Source organism: Lycium ferocissimum, chromosome 7, assembly GCF_029784015.1.
Source record: "Lycium ferocissimum isolate CSIRO_LF1 chromosome 7, AGI_CSIRO_Lferr_CH_V1, whole genome shotgun sequence".
NCBI classification, from domain to species: domain Eukaryota; kingdom Viridiplantae; phylum Streptophyta; class Magnoliopsida; order Solanales; family Solanaceae; genus Lycium; species Lycium ferocissimum.
The window spans coordinates 13,555,036-13,576,238 of record NC_081348.1 but is presented as its reverse complement, the minus strand read 5'-3'; the positions used below and the strand labels follow the sequence as shown (position 1 = coordinate 13,576,238).

The following is a 21,203-nucleotide window of genomic DNA, read 5'->3' as shown; positions in this document are numbered from 1 at the left end:
CTTCCAACCCCGGGTCGATTCTTGGCCGCCCGATTGTCTTTCCCCGGCTCTTTATCCCCCGTTGGCTTTTTTTTGGATTTTGTTAGCAGGTCTGGGGGGAATTTTTGTCAAAGTTTTCCATCAAATATTTCGGTGTTGTTCCCCTCTCCCGCACTCGCGTTTCGTTCAACCCCCCGGGAAAATTACTTATTTTTTTGGATTAAAAACCCTTATGTCGCTTTTTATTTCGAGGGGTCTTTTGTTTTTTTGGCCGTCCGTTTCCCCTTGGGTTATCCTTCTTTCCCTTTTTGACATCATTATTGGGTTTTCCCCAAAATACATCAAAATGGTGTTCAATTGCCTTATGGCTTTCTCCCTTTTTTTTTCTTTTGGAACTTTGTTATCTGTTTTGCCTTGGCTCCTTTCACGTTGGTTGGGGAAAATACCCCCCCCCCGGGTGAGCCATGCCCCCGGGGTTTCCGCTTTCTGACCCCCATATATAATTCCCGGCATCTCTTTTAGCTTCCCCAATGACTGCTCGACGACCTAATTACTGGCAAGTGATGCCCAACTTTGTTTTTCTTTACCGTCTTATTGTCCCGGCCTCTTAAGATTCTCGTCTACTCGGATATTCTAAGTCCTTTAGACTACCCTAGCTTCCTATTTACTCCTTAGGTGAGGGGTTGTGTGCTTGCCGAGTAAACTTCCCGGTGGGGTCGCCATCCCGAAATTTCCTCGCTAAAGACGCTTAACCTCGGAACTTCGATGAAATACAATGCTCGCAACGTTGGTATAATTGCGTCCACCTCACACATGACCTTCATCACGTAATTTGGAATAAAGTAAAATCTTGATGTGTTTCCGAACGCTTCCATAACACAATTACTATTTTACCCCTCTCTTGCTTCCAGCGTATTCGCTTATCACCTATGGGTACTATTACTTTCCATCCTAGATTCCCAGATCCGTGATGACCACGAACACGTCTTAATCGTATCGCTTATACATACTTGGTTATCAACTTTGAATTTCCGCTACCGATATTAAACAACAATTATACAACATGTATACGCACATATAAGAATGTACCCTAGTAAGGGTTCATGTACATCCGTGTACCGCATCCGGCAATGCCTCCCCGATCCTCGTCTACCGCGCACGCACATAGGCGGTTCGACGGACCGCCACCGGAGGCTCCGCCGCGTCCGGCCACCCGCGCCCGCCGGCGCGATACCCCCGCCCCGCAGGGCGCATAGCTACCGAAGACGGACTGCAATCGACCCCGTAGGGTCGACACACGACTCGAGCCACTCCCAGCACGGCAATCCGCGCGAGCCTCCCGACGGCCACAAAACAAGCACCCATCGCCCGACGGGCACCCCCTCCGTGGGTGACGTCTCCTACAAATGCGAACACCGAGGTATGAATGGCCTCGATCGAACGGGAACCCCCGTCCACCTCGGGATCCCGAAACCCCGGGAGCTCCGACTCGCCTCCCGAGTACCCCGCACCGTCAAATCTCCTACCCTGAAGGCCGGCGGGGTGCACTCCGCGCCGACAACGAAGAATACCCCGTGTGCCGGGCCGAGGCCGCCCCCGCCGAGAACCTCCAAAGTACCCTGGGCTGATCTAGCCCTCTCGGGCCGGCTCCCGGCCGTAGCCCCCGTCGGCCGGCGCCCGGCTGTCGCCCTCCATGCCCCGGGACGTACGCTCGTACTTGGGCAATATCCATACGGCGGGGAAGCCATCGCCATACAACTATCAATCGTGTAATCACCCCCATCACATACCGATGCACCCGGTCGCACCATGTCGGCCGACACACGAGGCGCGCATCCGGCCGGGGGGAACGTCCCGAGGCTATACTCGACGCTCCCCGCTCGGCCCCGCCCTCGACGTAACCGTGAACCTCGGCTCGTCTCTTTCTCCTCGGGGGCAGAAAATGGCTGCCAGTGCGTCTCCACGAACTCGCCCCATACGGGGCCGGGAGGAGCATCCTTGCCCCGGGACAACTCCCCAAGACTCTCATACCTGCTACCATATCATACAAACCGATACGACGCGAGCTCGATGACTCGGCCCTGGGCCTTAATCAACCGCAACGCACGCCACATCCGTCTAATAAACTCGGGGTCTTCTCAAGCTTTGACCCGGCAGCGCCGAAAACTCGCGGGACACAGGGGCCGGGAAATCGCGGGCCCTCGAGCCGGCTGTGTCACGTTCCGTCCACACATAGTCATCCCCTAATCCATGCTCCGCGAGCTCGCCCCGCCACAATCCTCGGCCGTCAAGCCAATCGGACCGCATCCCGCATTGCCCTATCCTCTCGCCCCTAATCGGTGGGGCCGAGGCTGTGCACGCGGTCCTCTGGAGCCGGCGCGGAGCCGCCGACTCCGGTGCCCTCGCCGCTCGCTCCAATCCTCCCCGGCAACGGCGGCTGCAACGTGGGTAACCTGGCCGACGGGGCGCAACCTCAGCACAAGCCGAGCACTGCGTCCCAACTCTCCGGCCTCGGCTAGTCTCCCCGACCGCCGTAGACTTGCCCCTTCGAGGGCGGTACTGTCGCTTTCCCGAGGCGTCGGCCGAAATCACAACAACTCGTTGGTAGGAGGAGTCATCCTAAATAAACGGCTCTATCGCACGATCTAAGACAAGAAAGGTCATTGATTCCCTAAATGCCCCAGCCTCCTCGTTTATAAAGCGTGGCCGGCTTCACACCATAAACAGGACTGTGCGACACGGTCCGTAGACATTCCGAGGACGAACCGTCGAGCACCACTTTTGTCACGACCCAACCCCGTAGGCCGTGACTGGTGCCCGAGCTGGGCACCCTAACGTACCTGCTAACCAGAATTAGCGTACAAGCGGATCATATACATATAGAGTTCAGACATCAGACTATACTTAACATAACCAGATCTTGTGCTTACAAAATAGTGACACAGCGCCCCGTAGCTATCACAAATACATATACATATATATACATTCCGCGGTCACAACATCCAGCGGAGAATATCACATGTGAGCCAGTAAGGCCAACACCGTACGGGGCGTCCAGTAATTACGGATCACACGGCACAAGGAAACAAGTAACTTCACCTATAACCCACACGTATATGTCTACGGACCTCTAAGAGTCATAAGAATCATATGACGGGCAGAGGCCCCGCAGCGTGCCCATGAACAAATATATATACATATAACGGGGATGTCGGTACCAAAGCGTGGCTCGGATCAAAGGAGCACTTTGTGCCAGCGGAACGTATATCTAGGCCGACGGATCTCGAAGCGTGTGCCGTACTGCCCCGCGGCATGAAACGCGACCCCGAAGAAGCGGGTCGTACGGAATATGTATCGAGTATGCAAGGTATGAAATATAGTAAACAGAAGTAATCATAGTCGGATCAAAGTACGTAAAATAAATGCAATATCGAATATCAAATGCTTGCGAGTAAAATGCAAATCATGCATGACTCTTAGAATATGGTCGCCCTCCTGTCATTGGCGCCATAACACATCATACTCCAGAAGTTTTTATATCTCCGTATCCCCGTCACACAGCACATCACATATACCACGGTACCCGGCCAAGAGGGACGCGGCGTACCGGACACATCATAACACCATTATCCACGATTTCCGGCCAAAGGGGGCACGACGAACCGGACACATCATACTCCAGAAATATAACATAATGCGCACGATGACAACCGGCCCCGGGACTCGGCGAAGGAAGTAACAATAGTGTGCACGAGCAGAGTCGTGAGAAACTATATGCAATTTTTAGAAAACATTTTCCAAAAATGTAAAGGAAAAATCAAATAAGCTATCATTTGAAATTCGGGACTTAATCATGTCAAATACCTTTCGAATGACATTCGGGAACGTATCAAATATCTTGAACATAACACGGAACCGTAGGAACCATAATCATATATATCATTGCGACGGACTCAACAGATAAATAAGTAAGCGACGCTCGAAAGCGAAAACGATTACTAAGTCAAGTACTTTCAAAAAGTCACCAGGACTGTACGAACGAAAATCTCGGGGACCACGGGTGTACATCGACCAACCCGGGCCCGCCTATGAAAGTTGGTAGCCTTATTCGTTTTAAGATCTTTTACGAGCGGTTTTGAGGCGATCCGAGCCTTTCTGTGAAAGTTATGGACGTTCGTAGTTACAGAACCTTTTACAACAAAAATCTTTTTGTGCAACTTTTAAAATTCAATCTTACAAAACATAAGAGCCATAGTTTAACCAAATTGACTTGCGAACCTCAAGAAATGAACAAAACTCATATGCTTGCTCGGATCACAGGAATGGAATCGCCTCGGGATTCGTAACTTATCATAACTTAATCGTATCTAAGACATGCCAATGAAGAAAAAGGGTAAGCCTTGCATACCTCGCCTGCTTTCCAAGCTAGTCCAAATTTACGTCGTGAACTTTCCAAGATCTACAATACATCATTAAACATCAAATATTAGCTAAAGGCATTTGGAAGCCCGATTCCAAGCGCACACCAAATTCTACAAAATTTCGGCGCACTTCCTATAAATGCACCACCCCGAGAATTAAACTCGGCCAATCTCATCAACAACAATACCAACAAACATTCTAACAATATCAACCATTCATTCAAAACGCATTCTAACATCAACAACCTTCTTTCACATAATGCGACGATATTCACTTATATTCAATTCAACCGCATAAAATCAAACTAACATCAATATTCACACGTTCGATTACTAATCCGAAATCATTCAAAAAATATTCAAGGACACTATAAACAATTCACACAATATTTCCAACAATCCAACTACACCACCACCTACCCGAAATGCTCTCCAAACTAAAAACAATACTAACATATTTTCTTCTTTCAAAACTCATAAACTACATCAACAATATATATATTAACAATGTAATCATCCTAAATATAAAATTCACATAAGAGCTACCTTGGCTTCCAACTCAGCCCACAACCATCACAACTTCAATTTGATTCATTAAACTTCATTTTACCTCATAGAATTCATAACGACGACAATCAAAATACTAGATAACATGACTTCATTTCTTGCATAACAAACAGCCCCTATTTTCGGCCACTCCTCAACATACACCATTCCATGATTTTCATTCACTTTCTACACATTACAACAACGCCTAAACATGCTAAATACAATGAATTCACTACTCCTTCAACACAACACACACCACACGGCCAACCTTCCCTACTTTCTGCACAACTTCAACTTCCCTATTTTCATGAATTTCATTCATATTTGCATGCTACAACACACATAAACTATGCATAACATATAAAAGAGAAGATTAAAGCATACCTTCTTCCAACTTTTCCACACGGCTACTAGGGAGTAGATTTTGCAAGAATAAGCGTTTTGTTTGTTCCAACAACTATCCCACGTTAAAGAGCACCTTTCAATTGGTAGGAAAACTAGGAGAAATTATTTTTGGAATGAAGGTTTTTGATCTTCCTCTTTCTCTTGTCATGGCCGAATGGCCCTTATGTTTCCTCTCCCAATTTTTCTTGAAATTTCTAGAGGTGGAAGTGAAGAAATAAGATGACTTAGTCATCTTTTAATAACACATAATAGCCAACCATGTGGCCATGGCCCACCCCCAAGGTGGCCGGCCACATGGCCCTATTTTTTTTTTTTTTTTTTTTTTTTTTGTTGTTGAATTTCTTTTTCATGAACTAATTTCCTTTCCAAAATTAGAATACTTTCCAAAAATGGAATTTGACCCCAAATGTTTCTTTAATATTTCCATGCCAATAAAATCATGCACAACTTACTCTCTTAAGACAAACAAAAATCTCTACTTCGTATCTCGGAATGGTCTTGTCCCCAACTTATCGTAATTGACTCGAATTATCCCGACGTGCGAAATACGGGATATAACACTGTGTCTAGTGGAGTCTTTCTTATGCAGCCTGATCACCTGTATGATCGAAAGACAACCAGGGCATTTATAAGTGTTTCTCATTCTTCTTGATTCTAGATTGTGCTATAGAGCTTGAACTTCCTTTAGGATCATTCTGAACCTGGCGGGTTCAAGTATTATTATTGTGTTGTTTAGGTTCTTCCGATGTTGTTTATGACGTCGGATGCCGGTCACGTCTAGGGTGAGTTTTGGGGCGTGACAGATTGAGTATAATGGAAGTTATCATTATATATGAATAACTAGACAACTCTCTGGTAAGATTTCTAATGATGCAATTAACGATATGTATTACTAGATAAGTGTATGTTTTTTTCTTCATTAAGATTTTTTCCCGCAAATATTTTTTCTAGTAAAATTTTAACAAGACTCGTTATTTATTAATGTATGAACATTCGAGGGGAGGATTACGAAAGAATAAAGCATAGATGTCTACTTTTAGTGGATTCAATTCTTAATAGTCCCTCTGTTTACTTTTACTTGTCCACTATGCTAAAAATAAATATTTATTTTTATTTGTCCACTTTAGAATATCAAGAGAAAGACGAGCCTTATTTTTTTTTTTTACCCTTAACATTAACTACTAATTTCTCAATTATTTTTGAAATAATAATATCATGAGTATTATAGTAAAATATGCAGTTCATTTATTGTATTCTTAAAGAAAATCCAAAGTCTATTGTGGACAAGTAAAAATGAACGAATGGAGTATTTATTTTCATTACTCCCAAAATCCTTCATTGTCAAATGTCAACAGGGTGTTCACAAAAACCCGTATTTAGAGGGTGCCGAGGGTCTTCGGTGAACACCTTCGGCAAAAAATTGCAGTGTATATACACGGTAGATTTTTGTGTTTATGTATATATATTAACTTTTGAATACTCTAAACAAATACAAAAGGTTAGCTCAAGCGGTCCAGGTTATTCAAAATTATCTCTAGTGTTCTATGTTTGGCTCCCATCAACAACATTAATTTTTATATTTAGCTTTTGTTGTTTTTTCGAACCCCCTGAATGAAAATCTTGGATCCGCCACTGAATGTGATTATCATAACCCTAAATGTTCAATAACCATGGTCATAGCATCCTTTTAGTATTTTTTAATATATTTCTATGAATAAAGAATTTATAAGTCTGTTAAAAATACTTGAAGAGTATAAGAAAAGCTCTCTCTTCCTTTTTATCTATGCATTCCGTGTCTACATCATTATTGCTTTAAGTATTACTCCAGTAATTTACAACAAAAACTTGCGTGGATTGTCCTTCATACGGACTGGTCTTTAATTTTTGTCCCTCATTTCGCCGGTCTTTAATTTTTGGCCCTACATCTCATTTAATGAAAATTTGTGGGTTAAAGTACCCTTTTTGCACCAGAGATTCTACGTTCGATTCACAGCAAAGTCGAAAATAATAATAATAATAATTTCGCAAGACATAGGTTTATATGAACCCATGCCTATTCGGATGAAGTTATATAGAACATATGCCTTGTCCGGCAAAGATTCGTGGAAATAAAGTTCTGCCTTAATTTCATAACTATGCCTATAGGAATAGGTTCTATGTAGTTTCATAGAAACCTATTCCGTGTCCGACATAGTTTTTATTTAACTACATAGTGCGAATAGGCATAGTTTCATATGAACTTATGCCTTGCGTTTTTTTTTTTTTATTTGACTAAGCGAGGTTCAAACCCAAAATCTTGGAGTATTTTCGGCTACCTTTTTAAATGAAGGACAAAAATTAAAGACCAGCAATTTGAGGGCCAAAAATTAAAGACCAGCGCCTTTGAAGGACAATCGTGCAAATTGTCCCAAAAACAACCACCCAATTTGTCCAAGAAAAATTCAAAGCCCAAAAATAAAAGGCCCAAGTCAGATACGGGTCATGGATTCAGTCGGGTAATCGTCTTCGGGCAATTCGCAGAATTGCCCTTCTTTTGGGGTGGTCTTTAAATTTTGCCCCTCATATTTGAAATCTTTAAAATTTGCCCTTCGGCTAACACCCATAGGTTTCAGGTTCGAACCCACGCGTAGGCAAAATTTTAAAAAAAAAATTCGTAAGGCGTAGTTTAAATTTCGCTATCTTGGGACCGGCATACTTTTGTTAAGGAATTACCAAAGTTATGCTGGGGACCGGCATACTTATGCCTAATGAAGGCGACTTGGCGTAAGTATCTTGGGATCCGGATAACTTTGATAATTCCTTCACAAAGTTATCTTAGGGTCCAGATAAAAGTTTATGGATAAAGTGGATCCATGCCTACTATGTCAAAGAGTAGGATTTGACCAATTTAACGTGCTTGGCCGACATATTGGATGGTTAGACAAATTATTGTTCTTGGAGAATCTGGAGCAAGTGCATACTTCTTCTCAACCCGGAAAAAGCTTGATTCGAACTAAATTCTTGCAATTATTAGGTAATCCCGAAAGAGTCGGCGAAAATTTATGGTGTTTCAACATGCCACTCGACAAAATATATTTCACAATGTGATTGTCTTACATGGAAGAGGCTGATCGTTCTTAATAGGATCATACTGATGGGGCTTGAGTGTAGAACCAATTTGTGTTATGTGCAAGTGTTGTGATGAAGAAAGTTTGCCCATTAAAAGTATGTGGCATAACTTTGTGAAGAAATTATCAAAGTTATCTTGGACGCATCTTATGCCAAGTCCGCCCATAAGGTATGAGTATGCCGGGTTCGACATAAAATTTGTAATTCCTTAACAAAAGTATGCCGGGTCCGGCATACACGCGATTCAACCCTTGTCTTGCGATTTTTTTTTTAATTTTTGCTTGAGCGAGGGTTCGAACTCGAACAACGCGAAGGGCAAAAATTAAAGCAAAGAATATGAGGCGTAATTTAAACCACAAATATGAGGGGCAAAATTTAAAGACCACCCCAAAAGAAGGGCACTCCGCGCAAAAAATTGATCGTCTTCTAGGGTTTTGCAGGGTTTTACCAGCACATGACCAACTTCCAAGAAGCTCCATACTCATCAATGTAGACTGAAAAGGGTCAGCTTTAATCACTCTCTTCTTCTCTTTATGCTTCGTTTTAGGTTTCTTGGTATTATATACTGGAAATGTTATGGATATGGTTCTCCATTCGAAGAATTGCTTCACATCGAATGCTAAAAATGGAATCTTTGTCTTCATTTCGAAGTCTATCCTCACAAATTCAATGTTTTGTTGATGACCCACAAGTTTCTTTTTCCTCTAGACATTACCATAAGTTTCCTGAAAATTCAAGAATCATCCTTACTCCTACAATTGTACATAAAACTATATCAAATTGTTGTTCTGATGTTCTTGCCTTTTCTTTTTTCTTGTGGTGTGCAAAGCAACCCAATTACTTTCATGATAGGGTCACATTGACCCACATGGTTAGTATTGTGTCTAGGTTGACCCAAAGATTTAGAACAGTGAAAGGGATTGTTAAAGAATTGGAGGAGGTTGGTTGTGTAATAAAGCCACAAACTTTGTTGTTTTTGCTGAGAATTTATTGGTTTGGTGGAATGTATGATAGGGTATTCGAGGCGTTTGAGGAATTACTTAGATACGGTTATACTCCTAATACTTTTTCTAGGAACATTGTAATGGATGTATTGTTTAAAATTGAGCGTGTCGAAGTGGCACTTAGAGTTTTGAAAGAAATCCAGGTTCCAAATTTTTTGTCGTATAGCATTGCTGTTTGTAACTTGTGTAAACTCAATGATTTGGTTTATCTTCAGGATGTACTTACGATTATGTTGAGAAAAAGGTATTATCCTAATGAGGAGACATTTTTTGTGATTTTGAATTGTTATTGTAAAGGAGGTTGTATAGCAGAGGCAAAACAGATATTGGGTCTGATGATAGTTTTGGGTGTTCCTATATGCGAGAGAGTTTGGAGTATATTAATAAATGTTCATTGCAAAGCTGGGAACATGGATTCTGCAAGTCATTTGATTAAGAAGATGGTAGAGAGTGGGCATTCACCAAATGTTGTAACTTGCACATCGTTGATCAAGGGATTTTTTGAGTCCCGGATGCCAAGCGAGGCATTTGGGATCTTGGATACCATGGAATCAAAAGGATGCTTCCCTGATTTGGTTCTTTGTAATGTGTTAATAGACTGCCTCTCTAAAATGGGTAGGTATGAAGATGCAATTAATGCTTTCTTCCTTTTGCGGGAGCAAAGACTGATACCTGATTCTTATACTCTTTGTTCTTTGATTACAACTGTTTGTCTCTCTAAGCAATTCGTCGAACTACCTCTGCTTATAACTGGCTTCAAGATCCAACCTGATTTAGTTGCTTGTAACTCTTTCCTTAGCTATTTCTGCAAAGCTGGTTATCCTGCTGGTGCTATTGAATTTTACAATGACATGATAGATAGAGGTTTCGTAGCAGATAAGTATACCTTTGCCGGATTATTGACTGGATTATGCAGGTCAAGTAGGATAGCAGAGGCAGTTAAGGTGTACCGTGGACTTGTTAGAAGTCACGTTGGGCTTGATTCTCATATAATTGCTGTGATGATAAATGGGCTGATAAAATCTGGTAAATTTCACAAAGCTATTAGCTTAATCAAGAAAGCCGCTTCAGAGAAGTCCCAACTAGATGATGTTTCTTACAGTATTGCCATTAGTGGACTTCTTACTGGTGGTGAAGTTGGAGAAGCTTATGCCTTGTTTCGCCAAATGAAGGAGGTTGGTCTCTCCCCAAGTAAACAGACCTATAATCTGATTCTCTCAGGTTTCTGTAAAAGAAGTGATGTTACCATGGTTAAAGAGATCCTACTTGAAATGGTTGATGCTAGTGTTGAAGTTGACCCTTGTAGTCTGAGGTTTATGAAAAATCTCCTGTATAGATCCCGCCATTCTGCTTCACTCTTGACTCTATTGACTGATGTTTCAACTTCCGAAATCCTTCCAAGGGAAGTATATGCGGAATTGATGAATGAGCTAGTTGAAGTCCATCAGGTAAACATCAGAAATGTGCACATGGACCGGTTTAATAACGTTGATTTTGGCACATCCAGCTCAGATGAAATCCAGGAGGTGGCTGTTTCAGTCAGTTGATATGATTTGACTTGACAGCTTCTTCTGTCTATAGCAAAGTGCTGTACTTAAGTTCATCAAGAATCTGATCTTACTCTCTCTCAGAAAACCTAAGATGATTATGTGATCTAGGAATGAATTGATTCCCTAAAGGTACCATCCGAACTCCATCTAAATGATAAACATTTTCAAATAGAGTGCTCTTCTATCAGGTTACTGGTTTTTAGCCATTTGTTCTGTACAAGTAAACAATTGCAATTCTTACAAAAATAAGATTATCTCAAGTTTTGGGGATTGCTCTACTACTTTTTGTAAGATGACTATCCTATGCTTGTTGATCTGAGATAAAATAGGTTGCTGAACTCCTTTGATCTGGCTATCTCCCTTGATGTGCATACATAAGATTTACTTTGGTTGTCATAGGGATCCATAAATAAAGAAGGCTTTTAAAGCAGTGGTGTACAAAGGATTCTTCATAATTGTTGTCGATATCTTTTCTGACGGAGAGGTCCCTTGGGCTAAGGTGCATCCGCCCTTGCTTTAAATGGAACTTACAAGCCAAGATCAAGAACTTTTTGTCAATAGAGACTTTTGGAATTTTGAACTCACGACACTAAACTAGCAGCCTGTTTGGATTGGCTTATTTTAAGTGCTTTTAAGCACTTTTGTAGTGTTTGGTAAAATAAAAAAATGCTTTTAAGCACTTGTTTTTAAGCTAAAATAACAAAAATAAGCCAAAAGCCATAAGTTAGAATTCCTAACTTATGGCTTTTGGCTTATAGGTCAAAAGCCATAAGCCCATCCAAGCGGGCTCTAGGTTGTCTCACTGATGTTGTTGATTCTCTTGCCGACAGATTACCTATGAGAAAGTTCTTTACTCATAGGTGTTGATATGAGGATGACATCATTTATGAGCTTAGAAGTTTGTCAAGACTTTGGAGTAGATGTTTGTCGCTCTTTAGGCTGTATACGACACTGAAAAAGGTCAATACATAGAAAATTTGAAACTCCATTGACCAAATAAACTTCTTTTTAGAAAATCTTTCTTGTTATACGTTGGTGTTAAAAAGTTAATTTCTGGTGATTGAGTCATGTATTTTCTGATATCATGAAGTAATTCTCCAATTTAGGAGTCTCCATCTGACTGTCTGTTAAGTGATTTCAACTCTAAGATTTACCGTTGACATGAGTTGCACTGATAGATATCTGGTGAAAGCACCGGCGATATAAATATCCTTAACTTTTTTTTTTTTTTTCCTTCCATAAGCTGGATTTAGATCACCAGGCTGATGCTTCTTTTGTCTTCCTGGTTAATGCATGAAATAATAGACTATATTTTTAAGCTATAGATGCTCTCTGGCTCTAGCATAGGAATGTCATCTTTCCTTTAATGTGTGTAGGGGGAGGATATCGAGCCACCGAAGAGTTGCCTGAACTGATAATACAGCAAAAGGATTCAGGAAATGTGGTATGTATAGTGTTACCTCCATAAAACATGATTTCAAATATTTTGATTAACTCACTCTCTCATGCAAGTTGGTACGCTAAAGATGCTATAATCCTTGCTTGTGTTATTTGTCAAAAATGGTGTTGAAAAAGATTTCATGAACCCTGGGGCTCGGCAGATTGTTCTTGTTGCTCCTACAGCTGCAGATTATGAGCAAGATGGAGGTACTGAATTCACCTAACTGAATGCTTTTGTCTGATTTTCTAGAAAAACTTGGACCATCAGTCTGTGAGGTTGCCACTGTGAAATGTTGCAGAAGGAATATATCAAGTTGCTTTCTTTTGTGTGATTATCTCTATTGGAGCCTCAAGTAGATTTCTCCAGAGGAGATTACTGACTTAAGGAGACAGAAAATTCTGGTTATTTTGTAGAGAACTCTAAATGTTTCAGCCACCGAAATTGTTAGGCCAATGAGCTTTTTCATGACTTACCTACTACATGCAAAAATTAACATAATTATCTACTTTGTACTGCAGTATTGCAAACTTCTGTATCTAAGGGATCTAGTCCAGCTTGACAGATAAAAAAGTAACTTATTGGTGCTTGTCTCAATCTTCTTATTGCGGTCTCTGCTTGTCTAATGTCAGTGTGAACTGGTCATGCCTTATGGTCGGACATTATTATGCCATGTGGTCGAACATAATAATTGTTGTTTCAATTTATTAAGCATTTGTCTGATGGACTGGTGTATTTTGGTTCTTCAACTTTGCAGCAATACACTCTGGAAGATGATGTTTGCTGCTCCCCATGAAAGCTGGGAAGTATGTGGAGGTACTAGCTTATCCAACCGTAAGTGTACCAGATATAAAAAACATGGTATCTTGTTACGCCAATCTCCCTAGTATAATCCTCACGTGATTAATCATCATTTGAACTATGGTATGATTAATAGCTGTCTCCTGTCATTGTTTGCTATTTCTATTTACTACTACCATCATTTCCAGTGTTTGGCGTAAACCTAAAATTATTTTAAGTCTATACTTGAACTTAGTAGTGAAGACACAGAGCCACATAACTTAATGCTTTAATGCTTATTTCTTGGTCTCAAGTTGGTTTATAAGCTTAATTAATTCAGGTAAGAAAATATAACCAGTATAGTAATGCTTCAAACATGTTATGAAACAAACACCACAAAGTTAAATTTAGAAAATCTATCGAAACAGAAATCTTAATTTCATGTCTTTTTGCAGTGGAAAATTCTGTGAATTAAGCATGTAAGAGTTTGAACGCATCGGGAATAGTGATATTGTATGGCCGTGGCAGATGTTATGGTAAAACGGAGTGAAATGCTTCAGTTGTACTGCTACACAAAGCTATTTCGTCCGAGTATAACCTGCAGAGAAGATGTTTACACCTATGTAACCGATGCTATCTGTGTGAAAAAGGAATTGAGGATGTAAATCATCGTCTTCTTCATTGTCCAGTGTTATCACAGTTGTGGAATATGCTTTCGTGTCGTTGGTGGTCCGTTTGGAGAATCAAAGGTGCTTTGAAGGTGAATGGGAGCCAGTTGCTAGAATCAAGTATAATGTATTTTGTCCTTAGCATCTTGGTGTAAGATGGAAGATATGTTTTTGTTAGACATGATGCTAGAGTTCATCAATTTCCAGCAGTGCTAATTAAACTTTTGTTATGTAATAGCTATAATGTAACTTCTGCAGAACCTTTGTGCAGTCGACAGTGAAATAAAATTAAACTAACTCATCAATAAAGGCCTTTTTGCATAGGAGTTTAACATTCCATGTCAAGTAATCAACTCTCTGTCATATGTTACCCCCAACTCAGAAAACTATGCATTTGATTAATCTGATATGCAATGATAGAACTTGAGCAAATATCTTATTGAGGTAGTTTAGTGAATGGCTCATTATGCGGAGAGCCTTTTCAACTGATTATATAATGTTTGAAGGATACCTTAATACAATAAAGAACTTATGATAAGAGATTTTTCCTCGCTTATTCATCTATTGGAAATAATTTTTGAAAAGACTACAGAAAGACTTTTAGTGTATTACTTGAAGAGAAATCAGATTATATGCTACTAGATTCATATAAGCGTAAATATTATAAATTCTTGGGTTTTACTTCAGATGTGCTGGATTATTTGCCTATCAATGCCAGGTTCTTAGGTGTTTTTCAAAGGCTAATAAAAGCATTTTATGCGAGTAGAAATTGAGGCGCCAAGTATATACAATGTGTCACATAATGCACCAAGAGGGCACTCACAAACTGCAGATGAGAGAACCTCCTTAATCTGATGCACAAAAATACACAGAAGATTAAAGCAATAGTCACTATACTGGCTGGACACATTTCTCGGCATTTTGGCTAAGATCAAGTGTAGTATCTGTTTTTGTAAATAGCCAAGTTCATATGATCGATAAAGAGACATAAAAGAACACAACAAGGAAAACTCAAGTTTTATTTAAAAGAGAGATGATTTACAAAGGCCACGCTCAACAATTCTCCTTTTTTTTTTTTCCTGCTATTTTTCATTCTTGAAAAGAGTCACATACTGCAAGCATAATTGTCCAGACATTTGAAAGGGGCCACACAAATCCATTATTCATTATAAAGTTTCGTGAATCAGTATTTTGACAGCTTCACTCATTCTCTGAAGCAACTCTAAGAAGTACGAGCATAGCGCACAGAAATCCGCTGCTGGATGAGGCTCCTACAAGAAGGACATTCTTTCATTCCCTGCTTCTCGTGGAGCTCGTTGCATGTCGTGCATACCACTTGATGAGCACATGGTAGAAAAACCACTGACATCTCCTCTGACAAGCACATGACACACTCACGTTCTCGTTTCACCCCTCCATGCTCAGAATATTCCTCAAAATCTGTCACCAATGCGGAGATATAATTGTCCTTTGGTAATGAAGCATTTCTGAAGTCTGTCAGTTTGCTTGCATAGCTTCCATCTATGCCTCTTCTAAGAGCCGCTATCTTTGAAGAATCGGTCTTCAGTCTGAGCTGGGATATTTCCTTTTCTAGCCTTTCAATATCATCTTTATACTTTTGTAAACTACTTTCAGCTTTTAATTTGGTCATATCCTCCTTGGAATTGGCTGAAGTTTCAATCTGTTCTCTCTCTTTCCTTAGTGAACTAGCCTGCCTAAGTAAGTCTTCATTCGCCTTCTCTTCCTGCTTCCATCTACCCTGCAAGACATTGGCTTGTCCGTGAGATCTCTCATCGGGAGAATACACATTAGCATAAGAAGATTCAGGAGCGGATTTAAAGGTAGGCCAGGGTGTTCGGCAAAAAGATTCCACTGTATTATAGGGTAAATTTTCTGAGTTTATGTAGATATATATGTTTTGAACACCCTCAACAACATGGAAAAGGCTAGCTCAGCAGTTTCCGAACACCCTGGATGAATATCCTGGATCTGCCCTGAGAAGAGTGGTTCAAAGTACAAAGTCTATGTATTATGAAAGACCTGCAACCTAACCACTCCCCTTGATTGTCTGCACTTAACAGTTCACTTTTTGGATGGATTTGCAGTTAGCAATTTCTTATACCAAAAGGCAAAAACGCAAAGTGCCTGATGAGAAGGCATGAAATTTCTGATATGGTAACAACCACCAAAAAACCCCTAGACTCATGGTTGGAGGTAGATGGTCCTTTCCACTAGGCTATCCCTCCCTTGTCAAACTTTTCAACTATGATTCATCAAAAAAGTTATTCTTACTGATACTGTACTGCTTTTACCAATACTTAGGCAAGGGTGAAGCAAACTCGGCTGTCATGTTAATAGTTTAAGATGATGGAATATGAGAAATCTCATGTGAAGCAAGAAACAAAAATCTATCTGTTCAAGCTTCTTTTAATCTGCAATCTGAAGTCATCTTCAGAGCGCTCAACCGCAATGATGCATGCAAGATGCCAGTGCCAACAATCTATTCCTGTAACTCTTCATTAGAGTATCATTTCGTCTCGAGATCCATTTGAGAAATTTCTTTAAGGTTAATCACTTCAAGATATAGCAGGAGATGTGTTCTGAAACATTATGTCCACATCAGACATCAATGTGAAAGCATATTGAATTGAACACAAAAATGCAACAAGACATTCTCATAATAAAAATAAAAAGCAACAAGACACTACGAGAGGTGGAGATACCCCATTCCCATTTTCAGGACATCTATTTGACTTTGAACAAAGCCATCCCACTTCAAAAACGCTATTACAAAGAGAGGAAAATTGCAATGAACAAATATAATATGCACCCGTACTAACAGAACAACGCAAAAAGATGGGGAACAATCTTGCATCGGTTAGATGTTAATCCCTACTCTTGCTTATACATACAGAAATTTTGCAGACGAGAGTCAAGCCACTCTCAGGTAAAGAATCGAGCAGACAAAAGTTCTCATGTTCATTTTCCAGATTTTCAAACTGCATAAATTAGAAGATATATTCCTAAAATGCATATTATAGACATCAGGTGGTCGTCTTCTGGAAGAACACATACATTAAAATAATTGCATTTGCCAGCCACAACAGCCTTCTCTTGGGAGGATGAACTTGGAGAGAGAGAGAATATTTAGAGGTTAAAAAACCACGTCGAGTCATATTTAAGCAAACACATACAAAAGGTTCATTCATATTTTCATCTTAGGTTTATCTCTCAGACAGTAAAAAGGTCACAAATCCCCATCACAGATGTCAGATTGCATGAAGCTTCTATCACAGAGATGTCGGCTCGCCAATGATTGATGCAGAGGTATGTCGGTGGAGAGCCAGAGAACCACGGTACCAATTATTCACAAATTTTATTATTCCATATTTACCAGCGTAAAGCTTGTAGGTTAGTATCTTCATACCTAAGTTCTGCAGTTTTTCTGTTTATTTTCATTCTACAGCATGAATGGTTAAAAGGGTACCTAACTGGACAATACAACCTTGCTAAAGCGTAATTTTATTTGACAAGAGGCATCTTGTTATAATGTTATTTTCCCAGTAACAAAACATACCTCGAGCTGGTTTTGAACATCTTTAGCCTGCTCCAGTTGTTGTTGCAGTTCCACCAGCTTTCGTCTTTCAGCTATGAGTTCATCCTGAAATATAGCTTTCTGCTTCTCCCATGAGTGGAACTTGGTGAGCGTCTTCTTTTCCCTCTTTGATACCTCCTGGCAGCTGGCACCTGACTCTGCGGCACGCAATTTGGCAGCTTCCATTTCCCTCCTTACTACAGCATTCTCGATTTCAAGCCTACGAACAGCAGCATTAGCTCGTTCGACTTGTCCGCTAGCCTTAAACAAGGCATTCTCCATCTCAGCTAGCTTTTTCATGGTATTTTCCTCCAAACTTTGCTTCTCTTTCTTGAGCCTCTCCACTTCTTCTTTTTCTTGCTGAAGTGTCTTAAGCTCAGCTTTGTCTTTACTCAGTCTACGAGCGGCTTGCATAACCTTTTGATTGGCCCATTCTGTCCACTCTTGGAGCTGACTTTGCAATTCGTGAACCCTTGGAACTAACTTTAGAATCATTTCATCTTTCTTGTCTTGAGGAACCCATTCATGAGCATTAGATTTTTCATTAAAAGCACAAACAGCGTCCTCAACGTTATAACTAAGAGGCATCGGGGTCATGTTGCTGGCAGGTAATGAGAGCGATAGCTCAGTATCAGCAGCAGGTGAAGTATTGACTTGCGAAGGGATATGTGCATTAGGTAATGGAACGGGTTCATTGCCATTATCGGACCCAAAAAATGATGTTCCATTATTTGTTGAGATACTATGGTGTACATTATCTTGAGTCCCAGCAAGAGAGGTCCTATTGACCTTATTCTTTATATTCATGCCGGCAGAGTCTGCCATGGACTTAAGTTTATTATCTATTACTAAACCACTAAAACCATTGGGTTTCCCTTTAGAACGGTAATGTTTCTCCAGATGCAGGGACTTGTGCCTAAGTATATACTCCCTTTTGGTGATCTTTCTACTACCCACAAACTCCTCCTCATGAACAGTTGGAGGATTGGGTGTTCTTGCTGCTGTAAAGGTTTTATCAACAGTACTGTCAAACAGAGAACTTGAAGAATCTTTCTCTGGGATAATAAATGAAGATTTAGGCTTGATACTGGGTGCCTCCAACTGAAAGCTATGTCCATTAGAAGTCTGAGACGAACAATGTGCACAAGCATTTGGCTTTCTAGTGTTGGATTCGGAACTTTTGGCCTCGGTTTGCAAATGAGAAGCAGATGAATTTGCATTCCCATCACCAACCAAACTACTCAAAGGAGGATCACTTTCCATCGCACAAGCATGAGATACATTCATGTCACATATTAGCAAGCACCACATTGCATCACCAATGCTAAAGAAAGGCCTAACTTCCCGCACAACACACACCAATTCAGCCAACACATACTTTTCCATCTGCAGTAAATCCTCAAAATAATGCTCCCCCGATGAGTCAATGTCTTGGCCCCCGCTACGAAGAAAAGCCAATGTATTCTCCACTATGTTTGATACAATATCCTTACAACCATAGCAAATACCAGACCTTAAAACAGCCTTTATGGCAATCTCTTCACTATAACCAAACGCCATTATTCTCTTAATTGCACTTCTGAAAATTGTATCCAGATTGCTCAAGACAAGCTCTTCTAGCTCAGATTCCGTAAGATCACTCCAATCAGCATCATTCGAACATTCACTTGTTTCAACTTCCTCACTTGGACCTACTTCAGATGATCCTACGCTGCAAGACAAATCGAGGTCAAGTTTCAAACTTTCTGAGCTGTCTTGCTTCAAGCTACACATATTCGACAATTCATGACGAGGGATCATTCCAAACTTATCCGCTGAAAATTCAAAACTTGTGCACCCAAACTGAGAAGAAGGGATCAATTTATTCGGATCAACTAAAGGTGTATCCGCCCTGAATTTCCTCTTATTCCTACTTCCTTTTTCCAACACTGTTAGAGCCGGTGAATATTGGGCCGATGGCGTAGCACATGCCTTTGCAACCATAGATGCCATAACTTAGCTGCCAAACAGATTCTTTTTCTTAGAAACTTCAATCCACATATATAACTTGCAAATTATAAAAACACAAAAATGTGTTGACCTCACGTAAATGCACATAACCTATAAGAAAAACACTGAAACCAAGTTCTTACACTGTCACATAACATCAGAAAACAAAACCATATCAAACATGATCATCTATTGCTTGGTAACTCTAAAATCTTATAATCCAAACAAATTCCACAATCCAAGAACCATATATGTAACTTCACAAAATTAAACAGAACCAACATAAATTAAACAAGTAAGTTAAATCAAGAACAAGAAAGTTAAAAGATGATACAACAATTACCCAGAAACAAACTTTTAATACTGAATGAATTTAAATCACACCCATTTAAGTTTCGATCAACCCCAATTCAAATCAGTTATCAAAATCAGCCCCATAACAAAAATAGAAAATTCAAGGAATATTTTTTTTTTATTTTTTTTATTTTTAGATAAGATCGGTGAAAGACAGTGAGAATTTTACAAGATTTGATAATTGAAGATTATTCGATGAATTAATTACATACCAGATTTTTTTTGAGCTAAGGTTTCGAGCAAATCAAAGGTAAGATAAATCTAAGAGCATAGAGAAAAAGAAAAAAAAAATAGTAGAGAAGATCTTTTTTTAGTTTTTGTTTCTATTTTTATTTTTCTATTTCTAGCTTTTTAATACATTGAACGCCTCTCTCTCTCTTTCTCTGTCTCTTTTCTAAATTTTGGGGTGAAATTACATTTTTTTTGTTTCTATTTTTTTATTTTCTATTTTTGTATTTGAGTTAACTTAACCACATATGTACACATGTAATCAAACTAGTCATGGTTACGAGGAGTCATCATAGGGGGTGTTTGGGCCTAACTATGGTTAACATTGTACCAAACCAAACACCAATACTCAAGCTACCCCAACCCCACGTGGAGAGGGTTTTTTTTTTTTTTTTTTTTGTAAAATATTATTATTATTGCATCGAGAGATCGAGAAGGAGAAATAGATGAAAAAATAAACAACAAACATACCCAGTGAAATCCAACAATGTTGGGTCTGAGGAAGGTAAAGTGTATGCAGACTTTATCCATATCTTAAAAGGTAAGGAGGATGTTCTTTTTTTGGAGTTGCCTCTTCTTTTACTTATTTTTATATTTTTTTCCCTCATTATATTTTTTTAAATTTTGCCTCATTACTTTGTTTAATGAAAGTTTTTTATTAAAACTATCCTTACCCCATTAAAATCCTTTTTATTTCATCATTTGCCCCTTTTTTTTTTTTTTGCTTCTTCTTTCCTCCTCTCGTTTTGTGTTTGTCTCATATGTTCTAAAACGTAGTACGAATTTGGATTTTTTGTCAGTTTCAATATTTGTTTTTATGTTAAATTGTTATTTGTTGAATTAATATCTTTGTCTTCATCGTTTTTTATATTTAATTGATCCTTTTTTATTTAAAATGATAATGTCTTGTTATAGTGTCTGTATGATTTTTTGAACTTTAGTTTCATTCTACGTGTATATATTTTAGTTTTTTGAATGTCGTATTATGAATGTCGTAATATGTTTTAGTTGATTTTGATATGCGTTTTGGTTTTTTCTTTGTTGAATCATTGAAGTTTTTGCATGTGACTGCTTTATGTTGTTGCCGGTGTTTTTATTTAATAATCAGTTTTTGTGAAGAATGTGTTTGTTTGAG

The 21,203-nt window shown here is 39.6% G+C and overlaps 2 protein-coding genes and 1 pseudogene across 5 annotated transcripts; 2 read left to right on the top strand and 1 right to left on the bottom strand.

Moving 5' to 3' along the window:
- Window positions 1–8,887: 8,887 nt before the first annotated feature.
- On the top strand, window positions 8,888–14,241 carry LOC132063418 (putative pentatricopeptide repeat-containing protein At1g16830). 3 transcript variants are annotated; one of them, XM_059455942.1, is made up of 4 exons: window positions 8,888–11,145; window positions 12,393–12,663; window positions 13,212–13,270; window positions 13,690–14,241. In XM_059455942.1, the coding sequence occupies exon 1, from the start codon at window positions 9,034–9,036 to the stop codon at window positions 11,011–11,013; it is 1,980 nt and encodes a 659-aa protein (XP_059311925.1). In that variant the 5' UTR covers window positions 8,888–9,033; the 3' UTR covers window positions 11,014–11,145; window positions 12,393–12,663; window positions 13,212–13,270; window positions 13,690–14,241. The 3 variants fall into 3 exon arrangements, with proteins under 3 accessions (XP_059311925.1, XP_059311926.1, XP_059311927.1); XM_059455943.1 differs by having other exon boundaries at window positions 13,212–13,288; XM_059455944.1 differs by having other exon boundaries at window positions 13,212–13,378.
- Window positions 14,242–14,806: 565 nt separating this feature from the next.
- LOC132065832 (U2 spliceosomal RNA) lies at window positions 14,807–15,012 on the top strand (annotated as a pseudogene).
- A 33-nt stretch (window positions 15,013–15,045) lies between these two features.
- LOC132063417 (putative E3 ubiquitin-protein ligase RF298) lies at window positions 15,046–20,214 on the bottom strand. Of its 2 annotated transcripts, none has more exons than XM_059455941.1 (3): window positions 20,049–20,214; window positions 17,480–19,491; window positions 15,046–15,661 (listed from the first exon to the last, which is right to left on the bottom strand). In XM_059455941.1, the coding sequence occupies exons 2-3, from the start codon at window positions 19,487–19,489 to the stop codon at window positions 15,125–15,127; spliced, it is 2,547 nt and encodes an 848-aa protein (XP_059311924.1). In that variant the 5' UTR covers window positions 19,490–19,491; window positions 20,049–20,214; the 3' UTR covers window positions 15,046–15,124. The 2 variants fall into 2 exon arrangements, with proteins under 2 accessions (XP_059311924.1, XP_059311923.1); XM_059455940.1 differs by having other exon boundaries at window positions 17,480–19,496; window positions 20,053–20,214.
- Between the last annotated feature and the right edge of the window lie 989 nt (window positions 20,215–21,203).

Coding starts and splice junctions, on each gene's coding strand:
- LOC132063418 (XM_059455942.1), top strand. CDS start 9,034: ATGTTATGGATATGGTTCTCCATTCGAAGAATTGCTTCACATCGAATG.
- LOC132063417 (XM_059455941.1), bottom strand. CDS start 19,489: ATGGCATCTATGGTTGCAAAGGCATGTGCTACGCCATCGGCCCAATAT. Junction 15,662..17,479: donor ATGTTCAAAACCAGCTCGAG/GTATGTTTTGTT, acceptor AATGTCTTGCAG/GGTAGATGGAAGCAGGAAGA.